The sequence below is a fragment of the Pteronotus mesoamericanus genome, unplaced genomic scaffold, assembly GCF_021234165.1.
Source record: "Pteronotus mesoamericanus isolate MK-2021 breed Mesoamerican mustached bat unplaced genomic scaffold, CSHL_Meso_final scaffold_54, whole genome shotgun sequence".
NCBI lineage: Eukaryota > Metazoa > Chordata > Mammalia > Chiroptera > Mormoopidae > Pteronotus > Pteronotus mesoamericanus.
Window position 1 is genome coordinate 9,846,441 of NW_026555321.1, and position 27,331 is coordinate 9,873,771.

Below are 27,331 nucleotides of genomic sequence, written 5' to 3' on the forward strand. Positions count from 1 at the left end.
GATGGGTGGGGCGGTGGAGGCTGTTCAGGGAGCGTGGCTGAGGGAACCCAAGGGGATATTGATTCATCTTTAGTTTCAATTTGGTAAGAGGCAGATTAAATTCTCCTGTGAGGAATGCTCTGATCCCCTTTTCTGATGTTATAAGCTTGTGGCGGCTCATGCTGTCACGGTGTACACCCTCCTGATCAGGCAGGCAGCCCACTGTCCAGGTGCTAAAGAAACTTCCTGCCTGGGGTGTTAACATATTTTCTGTTCTTTAACCCTGAACTGAGAAGCCAGCTTCTCCATAAAAACCGGCCTTCCTTTTCCCTGTCTAGAATTCGTCTTCCCTTTCCCTATGCTTCAGCCCTTTTGCACACATAATTGTGGTTTGTTTGTTTATTTATTTATTTTTTAAAAGACTTATTTATTTATTTTTTAGAGAGAGGAGAAGAGAGAAGGAGATAGGGAGAGAAACATCAGTGTGTGGTTGCCTCTCATACACCCCCGACTGGGGACCTGGCCCGCAACCCAGGCATGTGCGCTGACTGGGAACACAGTTGTGGTTTAAATACCTTGTCATGGGCCTTACATTTCTGTGGATCCCAAATGCAGTAGGTGTGTCTTACTCATCTTTGATTCCCTCAGGCTCTTGCATAGTGCCTGGCACATGGTAGGTGCTTAATGTGTAACTGTTGAATATAGAACATATTCTATATTGATAGATATATTCTGTATAATATACTCTATGTTGGTTCAATTCTTTATTGATACATACAGACATAATATAGTCCTCTATTTCTTTGAATATGGAAAGAAGCCACCTGCCGGCGTCTAAACCTAAATGAGAAGAACCCGTGAACTCTGTGTTTCCTTCTTTCCGGTATAATCTCCTGTTCATGACAATTTTTGTTCAGAAAAGGATGTTTATCTGCTGTGCAACTGCAGGAGAATGGCCAGTTAGCCTCTGACTGACACGGTCACCCCCCACCAAGGCACTGGGAGCAGCAAGTGGTGACAGCACAGAAAACGCTTTGATTCCCACCTTCCCTCTGAAACCTCTCCTGAAACTCAGGGACTGATAACTCCAGTTCGAAGGAGTTATTATGGGATCACTGTGGCTACTCTTTGATGGCTTACGACCCAACAGGCTACAGAGAGCAAAAAAAACACACACTCAAAAAAAAAAACAAATAAAACAAAACACAAAAAACAAGAAAACCCAAAAAACGAAAAAGGAAAAGCCCTTTTTTAAGAAATTAAGGTCCTTATTGAAAACTCAGCGAAGGCGGCCTGCAGTCCCATCTGCCCCACCTTGGCTAGCACTGCAGGGCAATGCAGCATCTGAGTAACCGTGTGGGCGTCTTTGGGAACGAGAACTCTCAGTGTGGGAGAAAGGAGAGACAGAAACAGGATGGAAGCTATTAATTCAGATTAGAAGTACCAGTGTGAATGGATATGCATCTGCGTGGAGGTCCTGAGGAGGAGCCTCTGGTTGTCATTAGCACAGACCAGGGCTTGCCCAGTCTTCCTCAGGCATGGAATCTGTCGTTAGAAACCCCGTGCTCGGCTGCTGCCCGGAGGAGCCGGGTGAGGGTGGGATGGGCATCCCTGGAGCAGACCCCGGGCTGCGCCCGTGAGGCGCACGTGCGTTTCGCGTGTGAGAGCTGAAGCACAAGATCAGAGGGAGGAGAGACCCTGGGCATTTCTGTTAACAAAGTGGCCTAGAAGGACCTAATGGAAACCACTAGAAAGGTGCTGTAGATTAGAAAAATGAAAAACAAGGCAACGTGTTATATCTTAACATGCGATTCAGTCACAGAGGACAAGGAAAACTGAAAGGAATAAAGATCAGAGGACTGGTGCGTGACGTGTGGTGGAGCCTGTTGAAAATTTTCTCTCTGTGGCCCCAGATTTCACTTATGTTTGTCTTAACGTCATTTATGTTTGTCTTAACATCCTGCGGAGTCCTACCTCAGTTGATTAGATCCCGAACAATTTGTGTAGCTGTTCTACAGCCAAGTTAGCCCCATTCTATGATATAGAAAAGAAGATACAGTTGGGGGAATTTAATGAAGGTTACATTTCTAGTTTCTCGCTGTTTTCTATTTAGTTTCACCTAATACAGTGCTACATTCTTAATTGACTGGTGAAGTGCTAAAATTGCTCAGTGCTTACTCAAAGTCAGTGTTCTTTGGGGAGGCGGGGTGAGGAGGCAGGTGTGACAGTCTGTTCTCTCTAATACAACGACTTGTATTTTTAGAAGACCCAGGTCACTCAAAGCACGCTTCGCAAATACAGAGTACCAAGAACTAAATAATGATAAGACACTCTTTCCTCTTCAAAAAATGCATGTTTCATCCCTCTAGATCAGGCATTTTCAACCTTTTTCATCTCATGACGCACCCAAACTAATTACTAAAAATCTGCAGGACACCAAAAAATATATTTTTACTGATCTGACCAAAAAAATAGGTATAATTTCGATTCACTCCTACGGACGGCTATTGATATTTTGGCTATTGTCATTTTTTAATTTGACAACCTAAGGATAAAAAAGTCAGTGCCCCTGACTAAATAATGAGGTACTGCATGTTTTAAAAATTCCTGCAGCGCACCAGTGTGCCAGCCACGACACACCACTTACATTAACAATGGCTGGACTTTTTCTGAACAGGCCTTGTACTTCTCTGTTTCCTCATCTGGGAAACGGGGGATAAATGCCTGCATTCGAGAGTAGTTGTAAGGGTCAGATAGAACATCGGCTGTCTCTAGAATGTAATGAGTACTCCATCAATGGCCACAGGTGCTGCTGTTGTCATCGGTAAGAACATTTGATCTCCCACATGCAGTCTGGCGTCTCGGCCACCACCTAGTCCCAGCTCTCAGCTCTTCTCTCTTGCATTACTGTCACAGCTTCTTCGCTGATCTCCTTGTTCTCCCATCCATCTTGCCAGACTGATGGTCAGTTCCTAAATGCTTGCTTTTTAGTAGCAGACTGAGAAAAACCTTAGTGGCTTCTAGTTTTCTACTGTGTCATCTGATCTTCGGGGTTCAGCTTTCCAGGGCTTGGTTATTTGCAGGAGCCTCCTCGTGGCCTGTCTGACTTCACCCTGACGTCCCCACCCTCACTCAGACTGTTATGTGTATTTTACCCTGGGTGATCCTTTCAGAACAGAATCCTGATCATGTCACCACCCCCCGCCCCCGCACAGAGACAATTCAGGGGCTCTCTGTTTAAAACACCCAATGCTCACCCTGGTGTTCGCTGTCCTGTTTGGTCCCAGTCGGCCTGGCTCTCCACCCTCATCCCACATACTCCCGTCCTCTGCTGTCTCCACACCGGCCCCGGGGCCCTGTCTAAAGTCCATCCACTGCGCTGCTCCTCTGGAGTTTTTGCACAGCACATGCCTTATCCTCTGCCTGTGATGACCTTCCCACTCCATCCTTCATGCATCTCATTCACTATTTCAGCTCTCGGTGTAGTGTCACTTTTCGGGGAACACCTTCTTCAAGTTCAATCTGTTACTTCCTGGAACCACTGGCCTGTCCTTCGGTGCACTCAGCACAGTTGCAGTTTTATCCAGGAGTAGGTAGCGCAGATATTTCTCATGTATTAGGCTGTAAGCTCTGAGAGTACAATTTTTTGGCCACCACTGTTTCTCCTCCTCCCCCGCTCCTCCTGCCCACTGATTGGGTCTGTGCATTGGATGAAATAGTTGATTAAAAAAAAAAACACTCCTTGAATTAATGAATGGCACTTATCTTTCCCTCTTCAGCCTAAATTTTCATACCTGCATAGCATGGACTTGCATCATATCCATTTCATCACTTTGCCATTAACATACAGGGCCCCGCCTCTGCCCTCAGTTCCCCTCACTTGGAATGTCCAGTTTGCTTCCTTGCATCCTCCCAAATCTATCCTTCCAGGCTCAGCTCCAGTGTTTCTTCTACGGAGCCTCTGAAATCCATGCTAGTCCTCAGGAAGCACCCTTCTCCGCGTAAGCTTAGAACCCTCCACCTCATTTAATTCTTCATTATTTCTTGCATCGCTCTGTTGTTTCATGTGCAGTCGGACAGCGAATCCTGTGGCGGTCAGGTCACATTTGTGTCCTCCACGGTGCCCAGCAGGGTCCCAATAAGCTGGAGAGACCGTCAGTGTACATGCATTGAATAGTTTTTTTAATCTCTTGTTTTACAAAAACTGCTCAGATCATAACATATAATAAGGGACAAAAATAATTTGCTGGAATACATATATCAAAAAATTGAACTGCAAAAAAGGAAGTTTTGGGAAGTTCCTAGAATAAAAGGAAACAATCTGCATGCAAACACAAGGCTAATGAATTTTGCCTTCAGCCACGGGCCTGTCCCTCCGGCGTTTGCAGTTCTTTAAGCGAAGGAAGCTGCTAATGTAACACGGCAGGGGAAAGCTCCTCTTTTCAAGGTTTGAATCATTAAGAAGGACTTATCCTTCTCATGGTAAAATGGCCATCTTACCCTCTGCAGTCACAGTTCATATATTGTACTCTGCAGCCTTAAACATCCTCCTGTCTATAAAATCTTTAGGATATAAAGGTATATATACTCCATAATTACATTGGCTTAAATAATCTTTCTCTAGTTAGGAGGAGCATTTCAGGCAGCCAAATTACTCCTATGCTTGCCCGTATGAAAAATAATCCCATGTGAAGTCATTTGGAAGGTGATACCAGGAAATCATTTTTAACAGTGTAACACACACTAAGAAACTTAGCTGGAGCAACCTCTTAGCTTGGACATAAGATACAGTTTGCTTAGGGCCACCTCCATGGTGTCCTAACAGTTATTGTGCATGTGACTGTCAGATCCTCCTGCACAACAGCATGTTGCAATCTTACAATCTTGTCTTTTTACAAATGGCTTGTTAATTTTATCAGCTGTCACCAAAGTAAGAAAAATAAGTTTACAGGAATAAAAAAAGGTAGAACCATATTTTTTTCCTAGAGCATAGTGTCTGGCAACACGAAGACTGAAAAACACAAATGACTTGTATTTACAGTATCCAAAGTGCATTGATGGAATATAAGTTGCTAATACAGAATGTTTTTGTTAAGGTATGAAATGCAGAGTGCGTACAGTGAGATTTATTTACAGCACAATGAACCTGACATATATGTTCACCTCTGTGACCACCACCTGCATTGAAACATAGAACAATTCCAGTCCCCAGGAAGGCTCTGGCCTACCTTTTCTTGGCCAAATCCCCTCCCCCAGCCACAATGTAATTATTATCCTGAGTTCTATCACCATTGGTTAGTTTTGCCTGATTGTAAAAATGTACATAAGTCATACATTATGTATTCTTTTGTTTCTGGCTTCTTTTGCTCAACCCATTTGCTTTGGGTATCTGTAGTCTGTTCTTTTTCATTGCTTTGAAGAAGTCCATTGGGTACGCACACCACAGTGTATCTATTTATCTTGCTAACCAATGGTCATTCGGGGTTTTTACAGTTTAGGGTCATTATAGGTAAAAGTGCTATGATTATTCTTACACATGTCTGTTGCTGGACAGAAGTACTTATTTCTTTTGTGTATCTACTACCTAAGGGGTGGGACTGCTGAGTTATAGGGTAGGCATATGTTATTTAATTTTAACATATACTGTCAAACAGTTATCTCAAGTGATTGAATAATGATATGTTTTAATTCATGAACCGAGTATGTGACTCTAAGGTAACCACTATTACATAATCCAAATTGTGCCATTTGTTTCTAGTTTATTAATATAAATCAACATTTTAAAAGTATACTATATTAACACAGGCACTAAAACTTGGCCAGTCCACAGGCTGGTTGAAATTAAAGGTGAAAGATGGTTGACAAAATATTTACAGACTAAAATTCCATTTAAAAAATTCAGCTGCACAGAAAGGCATTAAACAATTGGAACTTCAATAAATTTTGTCAATTAGTGAATAACTCCTTTAGCGTGTTGGGAAACAATGCATGGAAATTAATTAATAGTAATTCAAAAAAAATGTATTCAGAAATGTGTTTTCTTTGGTCAAACAAAAAGGCATTGTTCAAAGAAGATATATAAAAAAAATGATTTGAGCTAAACATATTGTACTGTTGAATAATTGGAGTTTATTCCTCCTACGCCTGGTAAAAATAACATTTTGATGTCCCAGCCTATGCCATTATTTTTCTATTCATTTTTTAAATTTTGCTCTCCTAAAGCTATAAAGTGTAAAGGTGTTTTTTTTTTTTATGTGACCAAGGAATTATCTAGCTTGCTTTCACTGTAATTTTGGCCACCTCCAATTTATAAGTTCTTTTGGAAGGAAGATGTGTGTTATCTATTTACAAGGGGTTGAAAAGCAGAGAGCACTAAATTTTCTGTGCAGACACACAGGGAAATGGAAAAGCCTGCAAAGAGGTCTCATGCCATTTGCTTCTGAGTGTAAAAGATGTGGTTTTGCTTTTTCTGTTCCAGTTATCTCAGGGATCTCCAGAACCAATCGAGCCCAACTTTTTCACAGCAGATTACCACTTATTACATCATTCAGCTGGTGGAAACAACCTGTCCCCAAATGACCCAACAGGTAATGGTCTTCAACACAGGAAATCTGGCTTTCACAAAGAAATCTATTGCTTGGATCCTTAAAAGATTGTCTTCAATTTAAAAGAAACATAAGCTTATTTTGATTATCTATGGCAGTAGCTGGAAGGGACATGTAGGAAAGCTCCTGAGATTCACTTTACGTAGCCGTGGCAGCTTCCTTGATCATGTACTGATAACATCAACATTTGTGTTAGTGAATCATATTTCCTTTTATTTCTTCTTGCTTATCTGGTGATGGGGAATCAAAGGCCCAAAAGCACCCAGGGAGGTGAAAAGCAGAAATGAAGTGTTTGAATATTTAAAATGAAGAAAATTTGAAACTTAGCTAAAGAATCCACATCAGACATTTCATTTTCTTCCCGGTTTTTCATTTTTCTTCCGTAAGTCTCACATGGGTGGGCAATACAGCCATAGGGACTACAGATTCTTGAAACATAGATGCCTAGATGCACATCTTGACTCATCCATTTAGTAGCTGACCTTGGGCAAATTATTTGACCTCTCTGTATCCCAGTTTCCTTGCCTGTAAAATGGGGCTAAAGACAGTTCCTGCGCCACAGTGTTTTATAGTGAGGATCCATGCAAACGTATTACAGGTGCTTGGTCATTAGCAAGGGCTCAGCAAAATGTAATATTTCTTGTAACATTTGACCTCTCAGAAGTTTTCAAACTCCTCTGTGGTTTCAGAATTCCTGGCTATTTTTTTCAAATCTCTATACCCCATGGTTACACCACATCGGGGAATGAATAGAAGTCAAGTTTTGTGGTTAAATGAAGACTTGCCATCTCATCAGCCTGGAAAAGCATTCATTTTGGTTGTGTTTTTTATGGTTTCCTAATTTGGGCAAATTAGTTTATGTATTAATTGTTAAATTTTCCCTAAGTCTTTCCACCCCTGGGATAAAGCTAACCTGTATGGCAGAATTACATTTGCAATAGTTCCTGTGAAATCGATAAGGTGAAGATAAACTGTTGCCTAAAGTCATTTGCTTTTGAAAGCATCTCCTGGCCGGGAGTCAGTCTGCAGGTGAGACACCTTACAATAGCAGCTCTGATGAGCAGGAGAGCTCTGGCTGGCGTCTCTCAGTGGCCTGAGAGTGCACTGACAGATTCTCCCAGGGCAGCTGGGCTCCCCCACCCCGACTCCCTATCACAAGCAGACGCGGCATATGTCTTGTGACAGCAGGGTGGGCAAAAGCCGAGACACCAGAGCCCATGGGTGCTTCTGGGAACACTTTAAACTGGGCTTGAAAAGCAAGCTTCCTTATACCTCATGTGCTCATACCCTGTCTCAACCTTCAACTCATATTTTTTCTCTCTCCAAACTGGCAGGGGGACCCCAGGGCATCGAGTGTGTCAGTGTTGATGGATGAGGGTGGAAGCTGGCTGACATTACTTTGGGTGGCGTCAGGGTGGCTTAAGGTGTCGGTATATCATACTCAGACCAGACATGGAGAGAAGTATTGTCTATTGGCATTAAATGTATGTATTTCATTTCCCTCCAGGCAGCCCTCTAGGGAAATAGGAAGGGAGGGGTCAGGTCTATGTTGTCTTTCCCTGCCTATGCTGTCTATTTCTGCCTCCCTCTAAAAATTTATTTTCTTTTTAGCACGTATCTAGTCTTTGTCTTGTGGTGGACTAGGAAGGGTGCACAAATCAGCACACTCACCCATCAGGTAGTTTCAGTTTGGAATCACTCCTCATCTGTTCTTAACACACACACACACACACACACACACACACACACACACACACACACCCTTCCCCCCCAACTTAATTGGCTACTTTATATCAAGAGCAACACCTTAGATCTTTGTGTGTTATTTTGTGAGGGCCATCTCAAAGGCAGCCCGTTGTTAAAGGAAGAGAAACAGAAAGTTTGACTATTCTAAGCCAAGATAACTTGGAGTGTGCTCATAAGCACTTGTCTTCATCATTAAGAAATCGACCTGTTTTCACTTCAGTTGAGTCATAATTGCCAATAGATTCTAACTAAGAAAATGTGCACTAAATGTCAGCCTTTCCATAATTTATTTCAGGCCTACCTACCAGCTTTGATTTGGAGGAGGGAATAACTTATGAACAGATGCAGGTGAGGTTCTTGCAGTGCCTCTGGATGATTTTATTTTGTTGCTTTTTATTCAATACTAACCTGATCTTTGTTTCAACCTCAGGCTGTGATTGAAGAAGTCCTAGAGGAAAGTGGTTATTACAATTTTACTTCTAACAGGTGAGCACTAGAATTTGCTTTCAAATTTGAAAAATCAATTGAGATCTTTGGATATTAGATCTGATTTCTCTCTATTTGATTTCAGAGGGTATTTTCCCCAGCTTCTATTTTAAACACTTTAATAAGATATCTTGGTTTAGACTAGATACTGCCATCAGTAGAATACATGTTATCATGTTTTGTTGGAAAATAAAGGTTGATCACTTAGTAATAATTGACTCCCATAAAAAATGAACATAATGAAATGAAAAAGCATTTCTAGATTTTTTTAAAATTAAGCCTTTGTTTCATTTTATTAGAGCTGTAAACTCAGATTTCCATCACTGAAATCTACTTATTGTTTGTACAGAATGCAAGAGGAAAAATGCAACAAAACAGAGAATCACCTTGTTTTTGTTTCTGAGAAAGGGATTTGTTGTGAAGTATTGCCATTGAGCACCCTAAATAAGAAACTTCAGTTTACGGAGGCAATTTACTGTATTTTGCCATGTATAATGTGCACCCGCGTTTTTGTGTGAATCATACATGGGATTATTATTATGCCCATTATTACGCCCATGGTATGTAATCATTATACCCATGTATAATGTGCATCCTTATTTTTCCCTCAAAAATCTGGGCAAAAAAGTGCGCATTATACATGGCAGGATAGGTAATATCTTCTACTATAATATTATCAGTGCTCTAAAAATATACTCTATTTTATCAACTTCATTCAGTTCTGGATTCCTGCAATTTTACTGTTGGGCATGGCGTTGGGCACAAAAATTTGAGTTCAATTAGTTTATATGAGTTCAATTAGTTCAATTCCAAGAAGCACTGGTAGGGGAGTGAAGAAATAATTCCATAAATGTTTCATTTTCAAGTAAGTTACCATGGTGGGTGACTGGAGCTTGATTCCCCCTCCATGTGGAACATGGGCCTCACTTATGCCTCCAGTTTCCATCAGTCACTGTCTGAGCCCTTGCCGTGGGGGGCGTTAGTTACCTGGCATTCCTGGCCTTCTGTAGGGTGGACAAAGCAGGTTCTCGGGCCAGAGAAATTCTCGAGGACAAGAAATCCAGGTGCTGGCTGCTGGAAATCAGGCCGGCATTCTTTGAAGCAGCCTGACAGTGTCTACTACGCATGATGTCTCTTAACGTTTCCAAGGAGCCATATAGAATGCATATTGATAGTTAAGCAACCTCATACACACTCTCTATGGCTAAAAGTTGCTGTAGGGAGCACAGTCCTGTGGAGTTAGTTCCCCCACAAATGGTCTTTTATGCCTGGAGGAACTGCCTTCCTTTCTAGCTAGCGAAGCTCTCTTGTAACCATGATTTAAATTATTCAAGAAGTCTTCCCCAAAGATAACTGTTAGTAGCCATTGTAAGGGAAAGAAGGCCCAAGAATACCCTGTTAAGGTCATTATGGAAATTAGATTCTTTTTGAGGTTAGTTCAGTCTTCAACATTATTTTCCTTCTATTTCCTCGAATTGTTCTTATGAATCACACATGAAATTATTCAACTGCTTGTTCTTTTGGCTTGACAATATATTTCCAAAATACTGCCTTTGTAAATTTGGTTCCGTTGTGATTTATAACTGCAGCTAAATGATGAGTAATTCTCATTTTCCAAAGATATATTGTTAATAAAAATCGCCATCTCTATAATTGCTCTCCTCCTGCCATTCCTGGAGAGATTCACATTTTTCATTTTCTACTCTTGGACTGAGATCACCCAGCCAGCCTTTCATGGATGATACGAACGTCTCTGTTATTGACTCAGCATCTTATTATTTAAAGTGCCTTGGGTTAAGTGGGGCCAAAAGTCATGCTTGTCATTTTTTAATATGTATCTTCTTAAAGTCTCAGGATCATGGGCAATAAATGTCTTCATATTTTTGCAGAAAAGCAACTAAATATTATTGAAAAACCAGGTGTTTAAGGAATTTCAACTTAGAGATGCTCTTATAAGAGCTGTCTTTCCTCTTTTTTAAAAAAAATTCAGTCTTATTTTGAATTTTTCTTATCCTTTTTCAGTTCTACTATCGTTTCTAAAAAAAACAAACATTACTTACACTTTCAAAGACATCTTTCTATATTAAAATACATTGCAAACTCTTATGATAAACAGATAAGATGCTTAATAAAAAAAGGCCCAAAAAATTAAAAATTATTCACAGTTATTCAGATTTGTGGTTAGAATAGGAAAACATGATTTAAATAATTAAAGCAACACATGATGGGTATGAAATAAATTTTCTTAAAATGCTTCAAATTAAAATGAATCACTCACTTAAAAGCTATATAACCATAACACTCCCTTTTTTACTTCTAACAGCAAGATAGAATATATCTTGTATGAAAGATTCTATACAGTTTACCAGTAAGAATAACCCTTGGGCTCTGACTGGTGTGGCTCAGTTGGTTGGGCGTCATCCCACAAAGTGAAAGGTCACCGGTTCCATTCATGGTCAGGGCACACGCCTGGGTTGTGGGTATGGCCCCCGGTGGGGGAGCGTACGAGAGGGAGCCAATCCATGTTCTCTCTCACATCAGTGTTTCTCTCCCTTCTTTCTCCCTCTCTCCCCTCGTCTCTTAAAAAAAAAATTGTTTTGGTTGTACTTAAAGCCATCACTTGTTTACTGGCATTCCAAATTAATTCCCAAGAAATAAGTCAGGCTTTACTTAGAAGCGCCTCATACTTCACAAGCTCGAAGTACACATAAATTCAAATAAAAATCAGATCAGCTGTGACAGTCATGATTTTTTTTTTAGTCAAAGGATAGAGGATATTAAATATCACAGAACATGTAGAGGTATTTAGAGTCAGTATTTAGAGCTAGTAGATTGTATTTTCCCAAATGGGCTTCATAGAACAGACAATACTCTCAAACATGTTAATCTAGATGTTCCCCCCAAAAATAAAGTTTCATGACCAAATATATTTGGGAGACTCTGATGGTGCAGTTTTCCATTTTTGGAGAATGTTGACATGTTACCATATCCAAGACCCTGAGATGGACTGTAGGATAGAAATCTGTTGACCTTGTTTAGCCCAGTGATTCCTCAGCTTTTCTTTGTAACACAAGTTCAGAAAGGCTGCCCCGGCAACATGGTCAGAAATGGGAAACATTGTTTTAACTCTTCTGCTAATATCTACCCAGATCTGCTATTGTTTTCATTGTCTTCATCATCAGTTGGTGGAAGGAATATCTCAGGCACAAAATGCTGCAATAGTGGTTTTTTTGTTTGTTTGTTTGTTTTTTGTTTTTAATGGCAACAGAAGCAGAAAAAGCGGGAAGAAGCCATAACCAAAGAGGGGGTGCCTCTTTTTGGGCTTCTGGGAAAGAAAGGTAAGACTGGGTTGAGAGGAAGCAAGCAGGGCAGAGAAAATGAAACAAGGTCAAAACAAACGTGGCCAGCTCAAAGCGGGCTCTATTCCGGTTTGTTTCTAGGGTCTTGTGATCAATCATATCTGATACACATAAACATTTAACTTCCTTACCAGGAAGATACAGCCTGGCATGCCTTAATCTTCTCATTGCTGTTTGTGAGAGTAAAACTGAGTTCTGTGAGTGAATAGATGACAACCTTATATACTTGTAGGTACACAATGATATTTTATTTTGTAACAATGAAGTAGTTGTTGAGAAATCATGGTATGCAAGATAAAAAGAAATCTATGTTGAATCAACTTGCATTGATTTCCCTCCCCAATTAACTAATTAACATGTAAAATAAATATTTAATGTGCATAGGCATTTAAATGTACAAGCTACTTCGACTGGGTGTTTATTTTCTCACTACAAAGGGTTATCAGCTTCTACTGAGCTCATAATTTGACGAAGACACTGTTAGCACTGAACGTCAGCAAAAGGCGGCTTCTAAAAATGTACCCATTCTATTATATTTAGGATCCCATTTTTATTTGTTGTGATTTACTTACACACCTGAGCTACTGCTCTTGAAATTGAATGTGTGAACTAAAATATGTGTGACTTCACACAACTCTTTCCACGTCTGAATCTTCTAGGTATCACTCCTATCCATGGGCGACCAAGAACTACCCAACCAAAAGATGAAAGTGCTGCATTTGAAATGGACTTGGTTTTCCCAGTGAAGTTCAACTTCTGGACTTCAGCCCCTACTGCAAGATGCCCGAGGACTGGGTGCTGTGAAAAGAGTGTGGAAGAGGAAAGACCAAGATGCTGTGGTGCCTGCAGGAACTCTCTCGGGAGGTCTGTGCTCGGCTCTGCGAGAGCCGCAGCGCGGGGCGGCTCCATCCTAGGACGCGTTAGGCCCGGGGTGGCAGACCTGCCAGCGCGCTCCTGGGAGAAAACGCTGCGCGACTCCTCTCTGGGGAGAAAACCTACTCCTCACAGACCTTTCTCCCAAGTTAGGGAAAGCAAAAACAATCTCATCGTATTTTTTAAAGAAATATTTTATACTTAGGTTTGCTGAAACTGTGTTAAAAGACATCTAGCCTTCCACGTACAAAAGATAGTTTTAGATAAAGAAAATTATAGGACTCAGAATAATAACATATTGGGTGATTCACTGTATCTCCCATTTTTTAATCTTAAAAGATATTTAAAATAGGACTGAATTTTTTTGTTTGTTTTGATGAAAGATTGGTTCTCTCTTAACCACTCGGGTGCCAGTGGTCTTGAACCTGATGCAGTGTAGACAGTATTTGTAACCTTGCACAGCCTCTGGGAACCACTATCAAATAGTCATATTTAAGTTAGAATAATAGAATATATTGATGTACAGTGTGTGTATATGTACCTATATGTGGGGGAGGGGAGATTTTGATTAGGCTAATGCTTTGCTGCTAATCAAACTTCTGTTGTTTTAGAGCACTTTTAAAAGTTCATAGACTCTATGAAAGAGATGCAATATTCCTTGTTCTAAGTCCCCCCTTACTAAAATTATCTATATTGTCTTTGAATTTTTGTTGTTAGAAATTTGAAATGAAAATAAGTCATATAATAAAATGTAAGTTCCTTCTTTATTCATTGAGACATCCCCCAAAAAGAGAAATCAGAATGCCCAACAGTGACCCCTCCTCTATGGAGAGAATTTATGATGAAAATGTTCTAGATTCTTATTGGGCTAAAATCTCTTCAACTGGCTTCTTACAAGTGGTGTAATGTCAAGAAATGCCCTTATTGCCACATCAGACTGCACTTCTAAATACTTAAAGAACAGTTTAATGCTCTATCATTAGTAATCTGAAAGGGGAAATTATGCTTTTTATTTACTTTTCACTGAGTTCTGTTATCCTTATTTACATTGGTATATTTTTAGCATGACTGAATAGAATTTAGTTCAGTGTATTTACAGTGGTTAAAACACAACAGTGTTTTGCATAGTATGGAAAAATCTTTTAATGTGAACCTACTTTTACAATTAATATGTTTAATACTTAAAACGATATCCAAATTTTCTTTAATGCCTCTAAAGATTGTCAATGAATCTTTGTTTTAGGCCAAATTAATAACAAATACAGTGTAATTTATAGATTTACATCTAATTCAAAATAATAGATGCAAATGTAGTAACAAAATGTTTCAGTTTTAGCTTTCAAACCAATTCTATCCAAATGTGAAATTTATAACATGAAATCAAAATGCTGTGATTTTTTTTATATAAACCAAGCAAAATTTTATTCCTATTCCAACTTAATTTGAACCTGCACTATTATTTTTTATGTTTTTTTAAAATATGTGATGGGTGCATGTTCTCACTATGTAGGAGGAATAGGCCTGGAGGGGCACACGTTGCAATTGTAATAGAAGCCAGTCTGTAGGAATAAACCTAGCTATGGGGTGAACGCTTGAATAATAAAGCCCTTTATCAAATGACAATATATAGTAGAAAAGAACAGTATACAGAGGTCACACCTTGGTTAGAAAAGAGAAATTATTCATTTGAAGCTGTTCTTAAATACATACAGTTGATCTTGTTAAAGAGAACTAGAGCAAAAGATTTCTATCTAGTTCTTTCAGACCATACAAATGGTATTTATTATGCTAGGAGCCCATAAGAATGAACAAAAATAAGCAAATGCACATCTCTTTCAACAGAAGCTTTAGGTCCATCAACTGGTAAGTGTAGTCTTTTGCCAAAATAATGAATGTGTGCTATTTGAATCCCTCCCTTAAACTACCAGTTACTACATCAACATTCTCCCAGTATAAGACCAACCCTTTAAGAGAAAGTTAGGGTCTGGTGAGGGAACGGTTTTATGCGTGGAGGCACATCCCAACAGTGAAGTGAACTTTGCAAAAGCCCTGTCTTTCAAACAGCAAGCTCCACTCCGCCTTACAATAAAACACAAACGACCATTTTGTTTTGACTATCTGAACCGTCTCCTAGTGCAAAGAAGTTGTTACCTGAACTTCATAGGCCTTATAATCTTTCTTGATTGTGCTTAAACACTTTCTCTTTCTTTTGTATAATTTTAAATTATTTGTGGTGTGAAGAAATTCCTGTGAATCCACCCAATTCTCAGTCCCTGAATATTTATGTGGGACAGAATATGAATCAATCTTTTCAAATCTCTTTTGCTATACATACTCCAGTGAATTATGTTATGATCCACCAGCTCCATCTGAGTATGTGTATTTGAAACTGTAGCTTGCTTTTTAAAAGCAGAATGTTCCTTTTTCAGGGAAGTGACTGCCACAGGCCCATATGCTGACTGGTTGTTAACTTTGTCTTTTTCCTGTTGTGTGATATTTAATTGGAGATCTTCAGGGAATAGTAACAGGGGCACTAGACCCAGTGCTCACAGATGAATTTCAGAAATCTCCTAGAGAAGTGCTGCTTGAGTTTAATGTGGATACTTGGGTGGCATCGGGCAGTGTTCATGGTGTGTTTCGGCATTCTGAAGCAGAACCTAATTAACAAACACTGTTATAAAGTCTACCAAAATGGGGGAACTGATCAGGAGCTAAGGTCTCCCTAGAGGGACCATCCATGACTTAATAAACACTACAGATTTTGATGTTCAAAATCAAACACAGGACTGGTTGATTATGTGCAGTTCTAGCAATATCATCAATTAACCACCACTCATATTTAAGATGTGTGAACGCAATAATATTGTTTAGTCTATTCTATCAGTATTAATATGCATAGAATCCACATCCTTCTTTTGATTTGCTGAATTGCAAAATACATTTATTGCTATTTCTCTCTTTTATTTGGAATCGCAAGGAACCAAGCACAATAAGTTGGCTGGATTCCTTTAGGAACAGCTTCAGCAAAGTATCTGAAAGCAGGAAAAGCTTCTTTATAAACTACTTTTATTGTTTACCTTTTACTTTTCTAAGGTTTTGTATTCACGAGCATAGAGATCAGCTGGTGGGGGTCGAGGAGAGTTGCAGAGGAACCGGGGCTGGAGCAGCTTCTCAGCGCCCTGGAGAAGCAGCCCTACGGGGCTCCTGAGGAGGAAAGCGCTGTGCTTTCATATATTGATCTTGACTTTGGGTAAAATTCTGTCCAAATTTGCAACTCTTCATATTTAACAACTAAGCACGATACTAAGTGCATTCCATATCTTTATATCTTTCCAATTATATCCATTGATAGAAATTGGCATCATTTTGGGTAATTTTCCATTGAAATATGCTGCTAACAGTATGCTTATCCTTGAAAGCTGTTTTTCATATTGATAGGAAGGCTCAAATGTCTCAGGGAAGCATCTTTGTAATAAAGAAATTCGTATGTGTGTCATTACAGTTAAATCGCATATTGTAAATATGATTGTTATAGCTTATTATATTCCTGCCATGATGTTGTTTTGAGATTTGCAAGAGGAATAGGAAAGATTTTATGATTTGATCGGGTGACTGATGGATATTGCAAATTTATACACCCTCTGGGTCGATGCAGAATAGCTGTTTTTAAAAATGAAGATCACACACACTAAAATTACAGCAGCATTCTTGATATGTGAGGTATGCTAGATTTTTAAACTATACGTATGCAGTGATTAATGAATAATATACACAATTTAAATACAGTTTATTGCTTTTATCCTAAAAGTGAACTTTATTCCCAATTGAAAACTAAAAATTATTTAGTTTTTACATGACAAGATGCCTTTTATTCATTCTATACTATGAAGCTCTACACTGTGCCCAGACTGTACGTAGAAGTAGCAGATGTTTATTACAGCAAATACGTGACTTGTTAAATGCTGTTGTTGGGAACTAGCTTACCTTCATTTCTTCTGAACAAAGATAGGAGTTTTGTCTTTAAAGAAAATTACTGTCATTTTGGCAGGTAATCAACAGGTTTGGGTGGACGCTTAGAATTGACCTGATGAGCTCAGAAATGAAAAATTTGCCGAAGTTTTTGCAATTCTATGGCAAACTGTTCCCATAAAACAGGCAGAGAGAGGTTTGGACGAGAAATAACAAATCAAGTGGAATGTATGCTTTAAACCCTTAGCACCTGTAAGTCAGATGGTGAAGGTCACTTATTAAATGATATTCTTAACCCATGATTTAGTTCTACATTTCAAACACCCATTGAGTCAGGCTTCTGAAAAAGAATAGAAGACTTACAAGTGGCTATTAAATTTAGCCTTCCTTACCCTGCATGTTCTCTGTGTTTACCTTATACTGCAGTGATTTTTTTTAAGGCAATGCAGCTGGTTGGGGGATACCTCATGTCAAGCGGGAGTATCTGAAGTATTTGTATGAATCCAACATTGCATCAAGGGGGATGAGTAAATAGAAGTACTCAGAAGTGAAACCCCAGCTTGTTAAAGATGAAAGATGGATCTTTCAAGGATGTGGAGTGATCCCCAAATAAAACTACTTAAAGAAGTTGGACTTGAAGAAGAAGGCAGTGCCTGACATTGCCCTGCAGGCTTGTCACAAGGTGGTGAGTGACTGGCAGCGGTCCAGGAGCTCCTGGCACTGGAGTGACACATCACTCCCCAGAGTGCAGTTGTCATTGGGCTGTTATCTCTGAGCCGTTCCAGGACAGTGGCCGCCCAGAACAGCCTCCCAAGCCTCCCCAGTAACTTGTCAGGAGAATCCTTAGGACAGGGTCCCTAGAAGCATTTCAAAGACTTGAAACTCCTCAAAGAAGCACTTTCATCGGCCATTAAGTGAAGGCAACTCTGCCTCTGGGGCCGTGGTTTCTCCCTGATCTCTCAGCTATGACCTCAGGCCCATTTTCTCTGACAATGCACATTTTACAAGAAATAAATATGGAACTTAGATAAATGCAGGCAGATCTGAATATGCTGACACTTAGTGAGATTAGAAAAGAAACGTTTTAAGAGATGTCAAGAAAACCCGTTAGTAGTCAGGCTGTGGAAAGATTCCCTCATTTTTCCTCTTCCAAAGTGGGAAACAAAAGAAAAGAGAAACGCTCTGAGTGCATTTTGTTTACTGACATTTATTTAGTGGGTCAAAACTGAATTGTCATGCTTCCTGTATTTCATTGTCTGCAGTGGTGAATCTGTCAGGATCAAAGAGAACAGAGCCGTTTTCTGAAAAAAAGTGCAGCCCCGAATCTTATGATGCCCAGGGTGTCTATTCCCTGGGCAGCTGCGGTTCCAGACGAGGGCCTGTGCCCACAGAATGGAAAAGTACTGTCAACTTGCTCTTTTCACCTCAGTCCCTAGGAGAGTATCTTTTTCTGTCCCTGCCCCATGTCTGGAACACGCCCTCCCCATTCCTACCCAAGGAACAGACTGTGTCATTAGAGATGTCCATAGTTCTGTGACAGGTGTGTGATATGGAAGGCAGCAGGTTCATGGCCCCCCTCTGCACAGGATTCTGCCCTCCCAACACCTCCTAAGCACTTGCCAGCGTGAGCACGTGGAGACTTGGAAGCGAAGAAAAACGAAACGCCTTATATAAAAAACGCAAGCAGCCTTTATTTTTGCTATCGCTAAATATGCTCTGTAAAATGCTAAAGAAAATTAAAAATGTATTTCAATCTTACTGGAAAAGAATTTCTCTTTTATCAGGAGTTCTCAGCAAATGGTCATCTCTTTTCTCTCACCAGCTCCCTGAATCTCTCCTTTTAGGCTTTTAAGTTTTTTGATTTTTTTTTAAGTTCCAAATAGCCAATCATATACGTGTTTAAGGTCAAAAGCGTCTCTCAACTGTAATTGGTGGGCTCCTGTAGCAGTCATCTATTGTCACAAATGTTGCACAGTGAAGCACCTCAAAACTGAATGATATAAAATGGCAAAGATTTGTTACTCCTCACGAAGTTGCAGGTCAGCTGGGTGATGATGCTCCGCTGATCTGAGCGGGGCTCGGCTGATCGCTGGGCGTTCTCAGGTGCCCATGGGCAGCTGGCAGGTGGCCTGGGTCTGGCAGGTCTAGGATGGACTCGGAGGGGACAAGATAGTTCTCCTCCATGTGTGTCACATCCCCCCAGCAACTTAGCAGATGTGTCATTGCGGCTGGCAGTAGCGAGAGTTGAAGGAGGGATGCAGAAATGCAAGATTCCTATGTCAAGCTGCTGCTTATGTCAAGCTTTCCTTATTCCCATTGATCAAAGCAGACCATGGTCAAACCCGCCTTAGTGTGTGCAGGTGTGTGAGGTTTTCATTGCTGTGTAACACATTGCTATAAACTTAGTAATTAGAAACAGCACATATTATTTCCATTTCTGTAGGTCAGAAGTTTGAGCATGCCTTAACCACGTCCTCTCACAGGCTGGAATCAAAGTATGGGCAGGGAGCTGGGGCCTTGTCTGGGCCTTGGGATCCTCTTCCAAGCTCTCGTGATTGGGGTCAGACTTCAATTCCTTGTGTTTGTAGGACAGAGGTCCTCAGCAACTAGATGTGGCCTATAGTAGTCCCCTGCCATGTGGCCCTGTCCAGAGGCAGTTCACAGCAAGGCAGGTTGCTTTTTCAAATGTCACTAGAAGAGTCTCTGGCTCTCTCTCTCTCTCTTTGACTAAGACAGAGGTTTATAACACAACCAAATAAAGGGGGTGATAGCCCATCACGCTCACTGTACTCTAGTTGTTATGAGCAAGTCACAGGTGCAGCCTACACTCAAGGGGAGAGTATTAAGTAAGGAAATGGACAGTTGGGGGTCACCTTTGGGTCGGTCTGCCACAGAGTGCAATGCCAAGGGGCATACACATAGGTAGGCCTGTAAAATTAGGGCCATGAAATATGAAATATCACAATATCAAAAAACCTGGAGAAGAAAGAATTGTGTGAGGTAGTCTTAAGAAAATGACCTCAGACTGCTGGACCTGAATTCCAGAACATTTCTGGTCCCCATCCCAGGATTCAGTTAACTGTCCCCCACAGGCCACTCGAAAGCCAGATCCAAACCAACAAGCAGACAGACAAACCTCAGTCACTGGCCTGAGACACAGGAAAGGAAATTCCTCTTCAGAAGCCAGGGGAGCTTTCTGTAGCAACACAGGAAACGTCCCCCACACCCTCCAAACTCGGTGCAGCATTGTCTGCTATTCTTAACGTAGTCCTTTGTCAAATGGGAATGAATGGATTTTTCTCAGTAATTACGTTTATATGGCAAAGAACAGGAATTAAATAAGTGAACTATAGAGTATAGCACTATATGGCAACAAATGGCAATCTTAAAAAAGAAGTCATAATTTATGAATAAAAGAAAATATCTCCCAAATTTAAAGATTGTCTCCTTTTCTTCCAGACTGAGAGTATAATTTCACATTAACTTTACTCTTTATATGAAGCTGTTACTATAATGCAGATTTAATTTTCTATTATAGTTTAAAGACTAAAATGGCATGAGTAAACTTTGTACACACTGGTCTTATCTCTTGAGCCATGGTGAACAGCTACAGACATTTTAACCATCTTTCATCTGTGCAAAAAAGTTGGTTACATAACCCAAGAAAATACTTGTAATTTTCCTAAAAAGTAAATAGGCACAAACGCACATACTGTAAATTGTTTAAGGATCAAGAAACAAATCACTTAACATCTAAAATTCCGTAAAATGTATTTGCAAGTGAAACAAGGAGTGAACACATTTGGGCCCTTGGCTCACAGGCACTTAGTTATCATGCCAGTTCCATGATTTCTACTTGGATGATCTCAGACCAGGATGTAACATTTCTAAGGCTTAGCTTCCACATCTGTATAATGAAGATAATGAGAGATTCCAATTTATAAGTTTATCGAGCCTAAACTGGATGCAAGCGTTAAACACTGCCATGCTGGTAAGGCATTTAGTATGTTCGCCTGTATCCGCCCAGGTCCAGCAGACCCTTGGGCTGTGTCTGTGCATGTGTTCCCCTGGGGCACTTTCTCTCCCAACAGCCCACGCCTGTGGCTCTGTGAGGGGAGCTGTCCTCAGGTTGCAGGAGTTGGTTTGACCTGCGGGCAAAGGTAACACCTGGAAATGTCTGTCTCCAGACCCAGCCCCTAACCACTGACAGAAACGTCCAGGGGAATGAACCTCCAGCGCCCTCATGCCTGATCGGGACATCTCTGAGGCGTGTTCTTCACAGTCTCACAGTTCCCCTGATGAACTGCGCCTGTCACCTCCCACGGAACCGTGCTTGACCAGGTACCCGCCTCCCTTCCTGTCTCTGCCTTACTTCCCACTCACCTGTCCGTTCTCCTGGTAACGCTTCCTGATTGAAACCATCCCACATCTCAGAACATGCTCCTGGGGATGCCCGTGGAGGACACTGGCAGACTACAGGTGGCTAAATTAATATTAGCTTAAAATTTTTGTGACTAGGCATGTCAATGAACAATCTCTTAATGGAAATGATGCACACTGATGGGCATCGCTGTGCTGTGGCCAGGTAGGGAGTTCCATCAAGCAGGAATAAAAAACCAGGCATATGATCTGTTAGTTGGGGCCACACTCCCTGCCTCCTCTCCTTTCCGCAGGTTCGTGGCTCCTTGTAGCTATTAGTATAATAACTGAGATCAGCTGCCTAAGAAAAGCACTTGCCTAACCTCCTGCAATGGCTTGGAGCGTTTCTTCCTGCCCTTGGGGAGCCAGCTGCCTCTCTCTGTGATTTACTCTTATACTTGATCAAGTGGGGTCAAATTTCCAAGAAAGGGAGAGAAACTCACAGGAAGGAAGAAGAGCCTTTAGACAGGGGGGAAGTGGTCTTCCCTGCCTCCATTGGCCACGTGCAATTGGAGTAAGCTCAGCCTTTGGGAAATCTCCCTGCTGACTGGGATTCAGGAAAGGGGGCTGACCCTTTTTTGGTTTCTAAGAGGGATGGAGTACTTTTCTCCTATATCCTTCACTAGTATTTCTTTGAGGTTGTGCGTTTCTTTCAAAAAAATCTCAACAAAAGTAATGAGCATCTTCGCGTCTACTAATTACTTAAAAAAGCCTTTGGATTACATTGGTTAAGTTTACTGTGAACCTTTTAGATAATTCTATCTTCTGCCTTTCCAAAAAGTGAATTTTCATGACAAACATGTGACGTTCAACACAAAGTACATAACCAATGACTATTGATTCTCTTCCAATGCTAATCAGCATCTCTGGTCAGTTACACATTTGGAACTATTTTTACTGGAATGTTTTATGACAATTTTGAGGGGTTGACATGTCCCATTTTGTTCCTTACATCACCTGCCTTATTGAGTCTTATCAGTAGCAACATTAGCGTTTTGGCACCAGCTGCTCCAGGTTGGAAAACGTGTTCCAAGTTAATGGGGCAGAAAAGTAGGGACTGACAGTGAAGTTCTGGTTGTTCAAACTCTACTTGTTGCTTGGGTGCCGTGTGTGAGCAGGAGAAGCTCTCACTGCTGGCCGCCACCACCACTGCCACCACCACCACCATCGCCACTGCCACCGCTGCCATCACCGCCACCGCCGCCACCACCATCGCCATCACCACCGCCATCACCACCACCATCGCCACCGCCATCACCACCGCCATCACCACCGCCATCACCACCACCATCGCCACCGCCATCACCACCATCACCACCATCACCACCATCGCCACCGCCACCGCCATCACCACCATCACCACCATCACCACTGCCATCACCGCCACCGCCGCCACCACCATCACCATCACCATCACCATCGCCACCGCCACCGCCATCACCACCATCACCACCGCCATCACCATCACCACCATCACCACCATCACCACCATCACCACTGCCATCACCACCACCGCCGCCACCACCATCACCATCACCATCACCATCGCCACCGCCACCGCCACCGCCATCACCACCATCACCACCACCATCACCACCACCATCACCATCACCATCACCATCACCACCGCCACCGCCACCGCCATCACCACCATCACCACCATCACCACCGCCATCACCACCGCCATCACCACCACCACCGCCACCACTCATCTGAGAAAGTTAACAAAAACCTTCCAGTCCTTTTCCTATCGGTTATCATGGTTATTGGTCAAATGAGGTGGCACCAAGCTTTGTCTACATTTCCAAATATCTACTCAACTCTTTCATTCACCCCCACTCCCATGTTCTTATTCTAGAATTTGGACTGTGTTGGTTTATATGCTAACTCTAATTCTGTGTCTAATACGAAACATAGTTCAGTCTACATAGCAAATGACTTTAAGAGTCAACTCTCTATATTATTTAATGCTAAAGCTTGTTTTCTTTTCCTTTCCATTTCTAAATTTTCAATATTTTTAATGCTATTATATGAAATGTCATAAAAATATGACTTGTCTTCCCACTTTATCCTGTTTACCCCATAATATAGCCTCAAGTATATCTATAGTACAATAGTTTTTGTTTTTTCTCTTTAGAATAGAGGAGAATTGTCAACTCTGAAACAAAATTCTGACCTCATCTTTTGTGTTTTTATGTTAAAAAGTTTTACTGAGCTATATGGATTAAAAATAAGCACACAAATAAAGAAGAGTTTGACAAATCACATTTGATTCCGAAGGTCTTACATTCATTCAAAGGTTAATCAGATCAAATTAAAGAGGTCCTAGACTTACTGGAAGCAATAAATTCACTTCGTAATTCTCAGTCTCTTTACTTTCCACTGTGGCGGGCGAGGAGTGTTGGGTGGCTGCTGTGTGGCATGCACTGTGCAAGGCACTTTCCATATGTCCCTTTAGTCACAGTAACGGCCACTGTGAAGGAGGTTATAACTAACACTATTAAAAAAAATGGAAGTTCAGAGAAGTGATGAAGCTAATAGCTGGTAAGAAAAACAAAACAAAATGAAAACAAGCCAGACCCAAGGGGAACACTTAGATTCTGTGTGGCTCCAATACTGTTGCTTTTTTTTTTAACCCCCACCAAGCAAAACCCTTACTTTATATTGCAGAGATAAGATTATTAAATTTATAGGATTTTTAGAATTCTCTGTGTGCCTTATTTTTTGTTTTCCTCACCCAAGGGCATACTTACTGATTTTAGAGAGAGGGGAATGGAGGGAAAGACAGAGAGAAACATCGGTACAAATGAAAAACATCAATCATCTGCCTCTTGTACGTGCCTCGACTGGGGATCAAACCTGCAACCTAGGCATGTACCTTGAGTGGGAACCTGTGACCTTCTGGTTTATGGGATGATGTTCCAACCAACTGAGCCACACTGGTGAGGACTCCGTATGCCTTAGTAATTGGTAACATCTTGCCTATAGTTCCTAGTGGCTGCTTTGTATGTATCGATGATGGATACTTTAAATAGTTATAGGAAAAAAATATTCTTTTCATTCTTTTCAACAGCACAGATGCAGACTATACTAGCATTTCAATAGTTCTTCTACTCCTGGAGCCTCAGCTACCCAAAAATACAGCCCATTTTTTAAAAAAAAATGTTTTTACTACAACTAACTTTCCATAAATTGCTTCGATAACCCTTCTCATGAAACTTTTTGATAGGTAGTGAGTTCGTACATAAGGTTTTCTGATTAAATGCTCAAAATTCGAGGAGGCATTTTTGCTTTAAAATGGAAAGAAAAAAATCAGTGCACTGAAGCTTTTCCTTCTCCTTCCCACGTGAAAGAGATATGCCGTACCACTGGCTGTGGGACCTAAGGTAAAGACCTTAACCATTCTGAACCTCAGTTTTCTGAGGTAATAGTGCTTTTCTTACTGTATTATCATAATGTGCTAACTAACATATAAGCAAAAGTTAGTTCAATGCAGAGATCCAGGAAACATTAAGAGAAACTACGAGTCTTAGGAACTTGTTATTTCCCAAAGATCAAAAGGCACTCTTGGTGATTTGTTTTAGTCTGCTGCCTAATTGTTATAGTGACCCAGCTGGCACTGCCTCCTTGAGGATGTCCAACTTGAAAATGCCTGTTCCAGTGGGACAGTGTCAGAAGGTCTGTTGATATAGCCCAGCACCCTGTTCAATTCTTAGTTGCGGGAGAATACCAACTGGTTCAAAGAGTAAAAGGGAATTTATTGAAATATTCAAGATAAGGCATTGCTAAACTGAAATGCTTAGAGGTAGCAACAGGACCCTTTCTCTCTTTCTTCATTTTTCTCTGTCTTCCCCTGCCTCTCTCGTATGCTCATTTCTGAGTTTTGCTCTTTATCATGGCCTTACTTCCAAGCAGGTCTTCTTCCCATACTGGTTCTCAGGAACACTAGGATTATATTCTTCCAGTTCCTGGTCCATCAGAAAGATTCTGTATCAGTTTGAGAGAAGTTCCAGAATTAAGGCTCAGTAGACCAACTAGGTACTTAGCTGGGAGAAGGGGGGATAATGGGTTAAGCTGATTGGCTTGGGCCATGGTCATATGCCCAACCCCCAGCCAATCGTTGTAGCCAGAAAAATGTGTTGCCCATCCCAGGAACCCAGAGGAGAGGGGCATAAGGAACACCACAATTTGAGAGTGGAAAGGAGCATTTACTCAAGAATGATAGCAGGGAAATGATGAGTCCAAGGATAACGCAGAGCTGCACTGTTGGCAGACAATAGCAGAGGTTTATAAACTTAGTTTAGTCTCATCAGAAAGCATTTATATTTGACCATAGGCATTTCTGGACAAAATGTTCTGGCCCCACCACTCCATCATCTCAGTTTGCTTACAGATACTGAGATAAACCCTCTTTTAATCAAAAGATTTCAGCTGGAAAGCAATATAAGCAAAGCAACCCAGGAAGCCCAGGGAAAAACTGTCTGCATAGCTCTTATGTTTCATTCCTCTGAAAGCCCCCTGGGTAATGGCAGGCAAAGCAGTAACACTGAGCAAGCTGGAAGAATAGATGTATCCGTCCCCATGGTCAGTTTGCAACTTCGCTGTAGCAATACCTGCTAATTCCACATTCTTCAATTCTACAATATCCACTCTTTTGTTCTCAAAAGGATTATGTAGTTTTCTGTTCAGGGATGCCATTTTTATTCCTCTCCTCCACTCTCTTCCATTTGGGCCATAGCATGCCTCAGCTTTTCCCTAAACTCTACTCATTGATAATTAACCTGCAGGTTCTGATCCTCCGAGCCAGAAGCCCAACCTGGTGAGGGCAACCTGTGCATTACTGGAATCTCAGAGCCACACAAAACCTCTTCCTCTACCTGCAACTGATGGCATCTAGCACTATTCTTGCTAACTTGGCAGGTGTAGCATCCATGTGACCCAGGCCCAGAGCCAATCAGCATATCCCAGGTATTTCAGGGGTGTAATCTGCCTGACCAGCTCGGGCCCCAGCCTGACCTTCAATCCCAACCCATTTTGTTGAGTCCAACACAAACTTACCACCTGGAACCTCACATACAGCCTGTGACACACCAAACATCAAAACAAGCCCTTGGATAATGATACCGCACATCAAGTCAAACTTTTCAATCCACCAGTGGATAATAAAACTTGGGTGGCAGCCATTACTCCCTCAGCTCACATAGGGCTCAGTTTTCCGGGTCACCCAGGTTAATTCTGCTCTGTGCGTCAAAGCTCCCATTGTGCTGTGGTGCCAGGCCTGCTGCCCTGACGTACCACGCTGAGGGACTTCTCCCTCTGTAAATACAGCAAAGCTGCGCTGTCCCGTCTCGCGAGCCAAGAGCGTTCATTCACCCTTTTACTTATTCATACACCAAATGTTTCTCACATAGTCCAGTGCTTCTGAAACTTTAACATGCATATTAATTACCTGTGGATCTTATTAGGATGCAGGTTCTGATTCAGTAGGGCTGGGATCGGGCCTGAGCTTCTGCATTTTTAATAAGCTCCCAGATGATATACTTGCTGACATTTCATGAGACAGAATTTCAGTAATAAGGAATATGGGAACTCGGTAAAGATTTGTTGAATGTTAAATAAATAAAAACCTGCATCAAAGTTTTGAACAACAGTTTCAGTTCAGGTAGTTAGAAAACAGAGGCATAATGTTGACATTATTCCTAAATGACAGGTAAGGGGTCAGACTCTTTAGCCTTTGTCAATTGAGTCTTTCCTGGTACAGTCTCCTCATTTTCCATCCAAATAGCCTTTTAGCCACTGCCCCTGCCTCTTGCTAAGGGAAATACAACCTACCTCAGATGAGCATTTTGGTTACTTGACTTTTTAAGCGTGTTCTTGTGAGACATATCTCACTTT

General features: G+C 41.2%; 1 protein-coding gene across 3 annotated transcripts in view; it reads left to right on the forward strand.

Moving 5' to 3' along the window:
* The window catches only part of NEK10 (NIMA related kinase 10), a 163,058-nt gene extending 149,553 nt beyond the window's left edge, over positions 1-13,505 (forward strand). For all 3 annotated transcript variants that reach the window (XM_054595423.1, XM_054595422.1, XM_054595424.1), the window contains 4 exons: positions 6,458-6,566; positions 8,626-8,678; positions 8,761-8,816; positions 12,835-13,505. In XM_054595423.1, the coding sequence (XP_054451398.1) occupies positions 6,458-6,566; positions 8,626-8,678; positions 8,761-8,816; positions 12,835-12,883 (267 nt within the window). In that variant the 3' untranslated portion in view covers positions 12,884-13,505. The remainder of the gene's footprint in view (positions 1-6,457; positions 6,567-8,625; positions 8,679-8,760; positions 8,817-12,834) is intronic.
* Positions 13,506-27,331: the final 13,826 nt, after the last annotated feature.